This window comes from Lycium barbarum, chromosome 5, assembly GCF_019175385.1.
Source record: "Lycium barbarum isolate Lr01 chromosome 5, ASM1917538v2, whole genome shotgun sequence".
NCBI classification, from domain to species: Eukaryota; Viridiplantae; Streptophyta; class Magnoliopsida; order Solanales; family Solanaceae; genus Lycium; species Lycium barbarum.
Genome location: NC_083341.1, coordinates 11637722 through 11648992, shown reverse-complemented (window position 1 = coordinate 11648992; position 11271 = coordinate 11637722). Strand labels below are relative to the sequence as shown.

At 34.5% G+C, this 11271-nt stretch overlaps 2 protein-coding genes across 2 annotated transcripts; both read right to left on the bottom strand.

Moving 5' to 3' along the window:
- Nucleotides 1-3474: 3474 nt before the first annotated feature.
- Nucleotides 3475-8199, bottom strand: LOC132640458 (ras-related protein RABD2a-like). The gene is made up of 8 exons (XM_060357053.1): nt 7971-8199; nt 6622-6694; nt 5608-5655; nt 5484-5531; nt 5079-5150; nt 4819-4974; nt 4618-4721; nt 3475-3918 (listed from the first exon to the last, which is right to left on the bottom strand). Exons 1-8 carry the CDS (start codon nt 7982-7984, stop codon nt 3822-3824), a joined length of 612 nt encoding a protein of 203 aa, XP_060213036.1. The 5' UTR covers nt 7985-8199; the 3' UTR covers nt 3475-3821.
- Nucleotides 8200-8377: 178 nt separating this feature from the next.
- On the bottom strand, nt 8378-9760 carry LOC132640456 (zinc finger CCCH domain-containing protein 24-like). Its single transcript, XM_060357052.1, has one exon. It carries the CDS (start codon nt 9403-9405, stop codon nt 8461-8463), a length of 945 nt encoding a protein of 314 aa, XP_060213035.1. The 5' UTR covers nt 9406-9760; the 3' UTR covers nt 8378-8460.
- Between the last annotated feature and the right edge of the window lie 1511 nt (nt 9761-11271).

Here is an 11271-nt window from a genome sequence, read left to right as displayed (position 1 = left end):
AAAAGACATGAAAAAATTGTAGTACAAGAAAATTTTATTTGACTCTTGAAATCGGAACACCGCCATATAAATTGAGAAAGTTGGAGTATAAATCATTCTTGGTTAAACATAAGACTATTATAGCCAATATTTTTTCACATCATTTGAGTATGTGTCTTGTATTCAAAGGACTTCGTCGCCAAAGGTAGAATAAACTCCATTATTTTTTCTATTAATCTACTTAACTACTACATGCATACAATCCTACAAGTGTTTGTATGATATCAGAAAAAACGAAAAAGGAAGAAAAGAAAACTTTAGTGAGGTGATAATTTTTTATCAGTTAAGTTTGGGTTTATATGACAAACAGCTACTTTGCATGCAATCCGACAAGTGTTTGTATGATATGAGAAAAAACAAAAAAGGAAGAGAAGAAAACTTTCTACAACTTGCATGCAATCCAACAAGTGCTTGTATGATATGAGAAAAAACGAAAGGGAAGAGAAGAAAACTTTCTACTACTTGCATGCAATCCTACAAGTGTTTGTATGATATCAGAAAAAACAAAAATGGAAGAGAAGAAAACTTTAGTGAGGTGACAAATTTTAATCGGTTAAGTTTGTGTTTCTATGAAAAACTACTACTTTGCATGCAATCCTACAAGTGTTTGAATGATATGAGAGAAAACGAAAAAGGAAGAGAAGAAAACTTTCTACTACTTGCATGCAATCCTACAAGTGTTTGTATGATATGAGAAAAAACAAAAAGGAAGAGAAGAAACCTTTCTACTACTTGCATGCAATCCTACAAGTGTTTGTATGAAATCAGGAAAAAACGAAAAAAGAAGAGAAGAAAACTTTCTACTACTTGCATGCAATCCTACAAGTGTTAGTATGATATGAGAGAACGAAAAGGAAGAGAACAAAACTTTCTACTACTTGCATGCAATCTTACAAGTGTTTGTATGAAATCAGGAAAAAACGAAAAAGGAAGAGAAGAAAACTTTCTACTACTTGCATGCAATCCTACAAGTGTTAGTATGATATGAGAAAAAACGAAAAGGAAGAGAAGAAAACTTTCTACTACTTGCATGCAATCCAACAAGTGTTTGTATGATATGAGAAAAAACAAAAAAGGAAAAGAAAATTTTAAATTTGAGTTTACATGACAAACTACTACTTTGCATGCATGCAATCCTACAAGTGATTGTATGATGTGAGAAAAAACGAAAACGGAAGAGAAGAAAACTTTCTACTACTTGCATGCAATCCTACAAGTGTTTGCAAGATATGAGAAAAAATGAAAAAAGGAAGAGAAGAAAACTTTCTACTACTTGCATGCAATCTTACAAGTGTTTGTATGATATCAGAAAAAAAAACGAAAAAGGAAGAGAAGAAAACTTTAGTGAGGTGATAACTTTTAGTCAGCTAATTAGTTTTAAATGAAAAACTACTACTTTGCATGCAATGCTACAAGTGTTTGTATGACATGAGAAAAAACGAAAAAATGAAGAGACGAAAACTTTCTATTACTTGCATGCAATCCTACATGTGTTTGTATGATATGAGAAAAAACGAAAGAGGAAGAGAAGAAAACTTTCTACCACTTGCATGCAATCCTACAAGTGTTTGTATGATATCAGAAAAAAAATGAAAAAGAGAAGAAAATTTTCGTGAGGTGATAACTTTTAATCAGTTAAGTTTGGATTTATATGACAAGAAAGTCATCAAAGAGCTTTAAATGAGGATAAAAAGTTAGCTAATAAAATGACAATTCTTGATGGTGTCAAGAATTTTCAATACTTACAAATTGGCTTTCTGTATGAAAATAGCCACGTTGTAAAGGAAGAATCGAAACTCAAAGCCAAAGGGATCCCAACAACCAAATTGAGCATTTGTTCCATTTTGTACACTTGATAATAAAGAGGGAGAAAAACAAAAACAAAAACAAAAAAGACGAAAGAAATGCAAATGTGGCTCTTTTTAAAAAAAGACTAGCAAGAGTATGTATAATAAATTTTTTTAATTTTTATCAAAACGGTAATATAAAATAATTTTTTAAATTATCCACCTATCAAATACTGCAAGTAACTATTCATGGTAAGTGAAATGACACTTTCCTTACAGAAAAATCTATTGCAATGTTAATTGCCAATTGTCCCCATTTTTATCTATAACAATTTAGTCCTTAACTCAAATAGTCTTAATTATATACTCATTCCGTTATTTTGTGTCTTAGTTTGATTGTGCATAGAGCACAAGAAAATAAAGTTTTTTTTTTTTTATCTTTTGATCTTAAATTAGAGATGATCGTATAAAGTACCAAAATATTCTTTGAATCTTGTGATTTTTTGCAAGCCATGTGAGATGTTGATTTCAAAAGTATGCTAATTATAAAAAAATAACGATTTTTTAGACAGACTAAAAAGGAAATTAAGACACATATATAATTGAAACAAATGAAGTATCTGTAAACAGAGGATGGTAATGTTATAGGGGGAACCCAGAAGAGGTAAAGTCTACTTAACACTTAAATTTATTATTAAAATTTGAGACCCCTCAAATGAAAATTAATTTTTATTAACTCCAAAATTCTTGAGTTAATACCATGTAAATCAGTAAAGAATGAACGGCATTTGCACCCCTCCATCGTTTGATATTAGGAAGAGTAACATCCTTTGATTTGTTAATTTAAGAAGTCATTTAACTATGAATTACAAGTCTAAATGGTTAAGTTATGATATGTAATACTACTAATAATAACTCTTACATAAAATATTTGTCCTCATTTATCTGTGGCAATTCTTCTGACTTAAATCAATTTTGTCGGAAAAAAAAATACTCTGTGCTCCATATATTTGTTTACACGAACATTTTAGATAGTTCACTGAGACCACTTTTTTTAAGGGGCCACGACTTGAAAGATTACATTATTGTTATTAGAGAGAGGTTTAAAACTCTAACTACTTTTTTCTAGGTTATGGTCTCTCTGAAAAGCTGAATTCACTAGTCATAAGGAGTGTTGTCGACTACTCAACTAATTAATTTTTTTTTTCTCGTTACTCCAGGGATTCACTTGTTGTCTTCTTATATTGTCTTAGCAAATCCTCGTGTCATAAGCTAACTTTTGAGATGAGTAAAACCCACTTATACATTTTTTTTTTTTTGTATGGTATCATAGTCAGATGGTCAAAGCCATCTCTATTCTTAGTAACAAATGTTTGACCCCCATATTATGTCGTTCATCCTCTAAATGTCCAGTGATATCTGTATTATGTTCACACTCTAAATATCCAGCACTATCACTATAGATTAAAAGTTAGGCGATTTTTGTGTTGATACAAGCTTGCTTAGCTACTTTTTCCTTTGATTCACACTTTTCTGAGGTAAAGAGGCGAACAAAATCTGCAGCTTTTGTATTAGAGAACTTGTAACAATTTGGTCATTATGCAGTTCATATTACCAGAATCAGACCACAAGAAAAAAACACTAGAAATCAGTATCAAATGGTTGAGATTTGTTAAGTTAAACATCTCACAAGAACATTTTCGCAGAGCATTTTATTTGATAGTCAGGTACAACAGCATTACAGCTCTATCACTATCCCTATCTGATAAAATCAACTGCTGCAACATATATTGCCAGAAACTGCAGAAACACACACTGGAAATTTGACATGGAAACCCAATGAAGTGAAAATATCAAAGGGGGGAATTCTTGTGATTTGTACAGGGCACTTGAATACCGGTAGATGAAAAGAATGAACTGCCACAGCTTCAAAAACAAGGCATTGTGATTGGAATGGTGAATCTGAAAGCAATTCTAGCTAGCGGAACCCGACATCTAAGAAGAACAGCAGCCACTCTTTTGGTTAACAGGTTGTCCTCGTATCTGAACCGTGGGTGGCTTTGAATTGTTTGATGCTGGCTGACTTGCCATCCTATATTATGTAAACAAAAGTCAAATCAAAAATATACTAGCTGGATTACCTTGTTTGGCTTGATGGTCAAGTGATCATCTTGCGTAGCCGAGGTCAGGGGTTCGTTTTAGACATGTTAGGCTCTCACACTATACTGTCGATTTAGGGCACACTAAAAGCTCTAAATTGATACTAGTGTTCATTAATTTTCCAAGTGCCTATTGTTTTCCATACTGTAAGGGACAACTTTGATAACTAGCCATCAGGTACACTGCCTAGCGATATATTAGCTTAAAGAAATATTGGCAAAATATATATGGATTACTTACCTGTTTGCTTTGAACCTTTTTTACCTAATTTAGCCAAAGCTTTAGTTAGAGTCTATCATAACTAAAATGTGTGTTTGGACATTAGTGAAAAATACCACTTTTTAGCAAATCAAAATGTATCATCTTAGTGGGACTAATCAGTTTCAAACAATTACTCCATAAAGTTTTGAAAATAGTTTCATTGTCAAACTCAACTGCGTGAATGCAAGTTCTAAGCAAAAAATAAGGAGGGTGATATCAACTCAATTCAGCTTTATAGGATGAATATACACTACTCCATGGTGCACAATCCCCCCCCCCCCCCCCCCCCCACGACACACAAAACCACCCCAAGAAGGAGGTAGCTCTGACAGATAAAAGCAACAAAACCAGAACAATGAATAGAAAATACCTGTTCTTTATGTCAGCTGACATTGCCATGAAAGCTTGCTCAACATTAGTGGCACTCTTTGCACTTGCCTCCATAAATGGAATGCCAATTTCATCAGCAAACGCCTTGTATGTTAATCAAAAACTATTTCAGTCAATCAAGAAGCATTGTACTAGAAGGATAAACCCAAAAAGGAAAATGAACAGAATGCTTGATCTTAACCTTTGCTGTATCATATGACACCGCTCGGTTATCATTCAAGTCGCACTTATTTCCAACCAAAAGCTTGTTTACATTTTCACTTGCATAGCGATCAATTTCACTCAACCATTGCTTAACATTGTTGAAGCTTTCTTGATCAGTTATATCATAAACTATCTGCCAGAATATTTAAAAAAAAGGTAGAAGAAAAAAGATTTTATCAAGCGAAAAAGAAGACATCAGCTGATTGATTGCTTTAGAAAGGAATCAGGGAAACATACTATAATGCCATGTGCCCCGCGGTAGTAACTACTTGTGATTGTCCTGAAACGTTCTTGTCCGGCAGTGTCCCACTGGCAAATGTAAAACAGACAAGGACTTTGAAAATACATAATGACAGGAACAATAGCTAGGACATTAATCCAGATCATGTACACTTGTAAAAGAACACAGCTCAATCATAGAACACCAGATCTCTGCATGACAGAATCTTAAAATATATTGCACATAACGTTCATAAATTCATGGTAAACAACAGAGAATATTTTAACAGAAATATTAGAACTTGTGTTCATCACCTAGCTAATTTTTTACACTAAAGCTACTTGATCTTTCCAAAACAAAATGACATGAATAAATAATGTCAGCTCTCAAAGATAAAAGAAAGAAGACAAGAAAAACCATACAATTTGAAGTTTAATAGTCTTCCCATCTTGCTCCACTGTACGTATTTTCTGCAACATAAAATAGGAACATCATCGGCTGTAAGTATGTTATATATGAAATTCACTATTATTAAGTTTGCCTTACAAAGTCAACACCAATTGTGCTGATGTAGCTGTCCAAATAAGAATCATCCTGCATCAGAAGATATGAAACAGTTAATTAACTTAGACCATTAAATTCTGAAAATGCAACATGGTTTGCCGGACACAAAGCAAGAAATGTATTAAACAATTAAATCCAATGCCCATCACCAATGCTAAACTTCATAAAATGATAATATGTCTGCCTAAACTATCAAAACAATCTAACATTACCATTTAAAGTTAACAACACAGCAGAAGAGATCCTTCATTCCTTAGGTTAGGCTGTCTACATCACACCCCTTGGGGTGCGGCCCTTCCCCGGATGCTTTATGCACCGGGCTGCCCATTTTACCATCTTTGTGATGATGTAAGAAATTTCATATAAAACTGCACCAACAAGGTCCCAAAAACTTTCCTCCTCCCTCTCTTTGAACTTGCAAGGAATGTATGAAATCTGTAATAGAGTTGATGTTTTACAACAGGATTTTAACAACTACGGACATCTACATTTGAAACAAAAAATTGGCTGTACTATTTTTTTTTTTTTTTGGATGAAGCAAAAAACTGGCTGTACTTTTATCCTTAAGGCCTCTATCATTTCTTTCTTCCCAGTTCCCACACAGCCCAAGAAATGCAGGTAGGCTCAGTTCTCCATGTTGTTCTCTTGCTTTTCTCTATTTTATGCCCTTGCCAACAATCAATTGCTGCTTTAATTTCACTCAATGCTTATGTATTTGACAGAAAGGTCAGACCTCGACATTAAGTAAAAGCTAAATGAACTAGAACTGTAGCTAAACACAGTACTAAAACGCTTAGGTAGAATACAGAGTACATTAGGAGCAACATGGGCAACTTTCACATCTGCTGGTAAATACACTACCACTTATCAATGTGTGCAATTTCCAAGTTTCATTGCCTATATCAGTCAATATATGAATCGTGCAGGTAAAATTCAGCTCGTATGCAAGAGTAACTAAAAGTAAGACAAAATTGAGTGTGAGATGAAAATACTTACGGCAAATCTCAGGAGAAGACATGACTTTCCAACACCTGAATCTCCTATTAACAAAAGTTTGAACAAGTAGTCACTGCAGAAAGCATAAAATGAGACAGCATTAAGTTCCATTTGAGCTGACAATATCAACAAACTTCTAGCCAGATAGATTGAAATCACCACAACAAAAAAATAGAAGGTCCCATCTAGCAAACCTTCAGGCATTTTGTGTTAACGTGCAAACAAGTAATCAGGAAGAATCAAGTGAAACATTGATAGAATCCAGGAACCTGATCGTTATGAATCAAATCAAGCAAAAGTTCTCTACAAGCACCTCGACTAAGTCAATAAAGTGATCAAGCCAGTTATTTTTTTATAACCGTGGTGTCAGGACCAACTTGCCTGCACCTCGAGTCCTCGACTAATTCCGCAGGGTACCTGCTACCTCCCACTAGCAAAGGTACCGGGTAAATCAATCCACTTCATTGACCACTACACACACCCTTGGGAAGACAATTTTTTTTTTTTTTTTATCTTTTCATTATGTTAGTGTCAGGCCAACTTGTGTGTACCTAGACTAATCCATGGTGCAGCCTCCTGCAGCCAATTGTTGGATGTTGCATACAGTTTTCTAGAATAATTAGTTTTTTAGTCGTAGGAGGAGTCTAATAGTTCATTTAGTAGAATATTCAGTTATTTTGTTTTAGTAAGAATATAATATTGTAAGAGTCTACTACTTTGTTTGTGCCCTATATAAACGCTTATGATTAATGGCATTTATATTAGACAATTTTACATTCATATTTTCTACCTTGTTGTTTGCATCTCACGCAAAAAAAAAATCCTAACACCAACAAACACACGTGACGGATAAACCAATGCACATAGAAAGCTTATATTCTTCCCTTTTTCTAGATTGAATTGTATATTAGGACACCCAAAATGGCATCAACCAATCTCATAAATCATCAAATAAGAATCAAAGTAAATGGTCAATTGTTTGTCTGGTTTTGACTTGGCACGATATTTAAGAAAGTATAGAACACTTTTGAGTATTGTGTTCTTAAACTAAAGATACATACCAAAATAACATTTAATGTCTTAAACATGCCACGTGAAAAGTTGGAATTAATGAATTTTAAAAAAAAAAAAAAAATTAACAGACTAAAAAGAAAAGTACGACAAACAAATTGAAAAAGAGTAAATTTCATGGATCTAAAGGGCACAGCATGAAATACAAAATTCAATTGCACAATCAACAACATCACCGCAATCCAAACAGAAATCAACATTTCAATCACATTTATACACACAAAACAAATGCTAGAAATGTAATTAAAAAGAGAAAGTATATATTTAGGAAAACTAACTATTCGGGATTCATGATTTATCCAAAGGCGAAGGGAACCGTTATAATGTTTATGTTCCCTGTCAGCCGGAAAATGGGATCTTCGCCGGCGCGTGTTGACAGCGCGTGAGAGAGAGAGATCAAATGTGTGGCAGTATTGGAGTATATATATGCGCACCGACAAATAGAATGAACGGTTTAAGGAAAACTCAACTAAACTACACTAAACTGCTTTTCTTAATTGAAACAAAATATTTGGACCCCATATCTTACAAACTCATTTTACTTGGAGTAGTTGTTAAGGTTGCTGAGAAAAATAATAAAATTGGTCACTTATATTGGGGTATGTTCAAACAACTCCCTCTGTCCTAAAGTATTTTTCTTTCGCGCCCATTAAGAAAAAATAATAAATATAACGTGTAGTTATTAAGTTTGCGTTGTTAATTCAAAAAAATCATCTTCAATTAATTAATTATCAATTACTATCATACGTCACATACAAAAAAAAAATATTACAAGCTCGCGCCCTCAAATTCATCGACCAACAAGTCAGAAACCCAATTGATGTTTGGAAATTCTTGATCCTGTGACTCAAACTCCACAAGCCTTTTCCCCTTTTCATCATGTATTTTATTCACTTTAGCATGAGAAGTACTCCCAATCTCAAGATTCTTCAGCTCCTCAGCTAACTTTGCATGACTAGCCAGAAAAAGCGAAAAATCACTCTCATTTTGAATCCTCTGATCAATTCTTGGTTGAGATTGAGAAGAAGAAAGAGGAACGAACAACTCAAAAGTTGATGTATTTTCTTGAGGAATTTGCGGAGGAGTCGATGAATTTTCAAATCCAGAAGCATTAGTACCATAGTACAGATCATGTGGTTGTGACGGTGGCTGAGGATCACAAGAAATAACCATCCAATTACCATTTGGTTCATTTTCAATTAAAATGTCTGGATATGGCTGGATGTGTAAAGGGTATCGGTACACATAACACCAATTGTACTTCGTCTCAGGACGAAGCCCTTCTTGTGTATGCGCAAAGAAACATACTCGTCTGTTACACGACGTGCCAGCATGGCACGGATGTGTCCTGTACTTCGCGGGGTGTAGCCAGTACTCAAAAACTCCATGGCACAATTCACAATTATCTCCTTTAATGCAAGACGCGAATTTGTAACCCGGGCAAGGGATTGGGAAGTAGTTGTATCTTCTCGGGTCACGTCGACGTGCTTTTTCCCCTTGGTGTGTAAAGGGGCAAGAGGTCCAATCGTGACTACGAAGTTTTGGACATTTTTGTACTTTGTAAGTGTACATACGAAAATCATCCGACTCGTATAGAGCTGGATTGATGAATTCTTGGAAATTATCGTGACTTGCCTCTTGCCCCCCAAATTGATTGCAAAATGGGGAAGGTGATGAATAGTAGTTGAAACGGCGATTGTTTCTGTAAGCCATTTATTAGTGTATAGGGATAATACAATTGAAGAAATACAGGATGAAAATGTAAACAAAGAAAAATATATTCGTAAATGTATGATTTTACACAAACAGAAAATCAACTGTTAGAAAGAAGGAAAAAACTTTTTAGAACAGCAGAAGTAGAAACTTTAGATTTTTCCCTGAAACAGAAGGAGGCAATTTCTAGTGAAACAGGAAAGTGATTGTGGAGTTAGTGGATGGCAGAGTAGGAAAGTGATTGTGGAGTTGGTGGATGACCAATGGCACACTTTATTTTTTATCTGATCGTCACCGGAAAATGCCGACCATTAGTTGAAAGTGCGCGTACGAGAGAGCGAGAGAGAGAGAGAGAGTTGGAGTAATCAAGGTTGCAAAGGAAATAAAAAAAAATTGGTCCCCTTATATAGGGGGTATGCTCAGACTAGTTCTTTAAAGGGTTAATAACACTTTTGATTCGACATTTATTGATAATTTTTATTTTAGTCCTTGTAATATATGATTAAGCACATTTAACTTTTAATTAATTGAAATGTGTACTTTTGACCTATTTGCGCGTGATTATTAACAAATTTACCATGACTATTAACCATTCCACTACTTAATTACTTATGTAATATGAGTAATTTTGTGTTGCTATTTCAAATTTGACGGTAGTATAGTTCTAAAATAGTACAAATATAATATATTTCCTGCATAAAAGGGGCCAAAACAAATTAATTAACCATTAAATGTGCATATGGACCAAAATCTGAACCATTTGATCAATTATTAGTTGAGATTTAGAAGAAGAAGGTGGAACAAATAACTCAAAAGTTGTTTTTCTTTTTTTGAGGGATTTGCTGAGGAGTAGACGAATGTCCAAGTCCAGAAGCAGTTTACCATAGTACTGAACTTGTGGTGGCGCTGTGGCAGCAGCGAGTGACGATTACAAGGAATAACCATCAAATTACCATTTGGTCCATTTTCAATTAAAATGTCCAGATATGGCTGAATATGTAAAGGGTACTGGTACACATAACACCAAGTGTACTTCCTCTCAGGACGAAGCACTTCCAGGGTATGCACATAGAAACATACTCGTCAGTTACACGACGTTGCCGCATGACAGGAATGGGTTCTATACATCGCGAGGTGTAGCAAGTACTTAAAAACTTCGTGACACAATTCACAATTATCTCATTTAATGCAAGATGCAAATTTAATATCTTCTTGGGTCATGTCGATATGCTTTTTCCCCTCAGTGTGTAAAGGGGCAAAAGGTTCGGTGGTGACTATGAAGTTTTGGCCATTTTTGTAATTTGTAAGTGTACATATGAAAATCATCTGACTCGTATAGAGTTGGATTGATGAACTCGTGAAACTTGTCGTGGTTTGTCTCTTGCTCCCCAAATTGATTGCGAAATGGGGAAGATGACGAATAGTAGCTTAAATGGTGATCATTCCTGTAAGCCATTTATTATTGTATAGGGATGATACAATTGAAGAAATAAAGGATGAAAATGTAAACTAAGAAAAATTTACTAGTAAATGTATTATATTAAAGAAATGGAAAATCAAGTACTAGAGAGAAGGGAAAAAAACTCTTTAGAACAACAGAAATAGAAACTTTAGATTTTTCCCTAAAACAGAAGGAGGCAATTTCTAGCGGAGTAGGAGTATGATTGTGGAATTTGGGGGATGAACAATGGGGTTATCTATAGCTTGAAGAACCAAGTGCTATTTACTTGAGCCATTTGTTAATGTTTAACTAGTGTTTTCTCCATCCGGATGTATGTGGCATAGCATCCAAGGGTGTGGCCTAGTAGTCAATGATGTGGATGAGGCCTGAGGTTCATATTCCAACAAAGACAGAACACTAGTGTC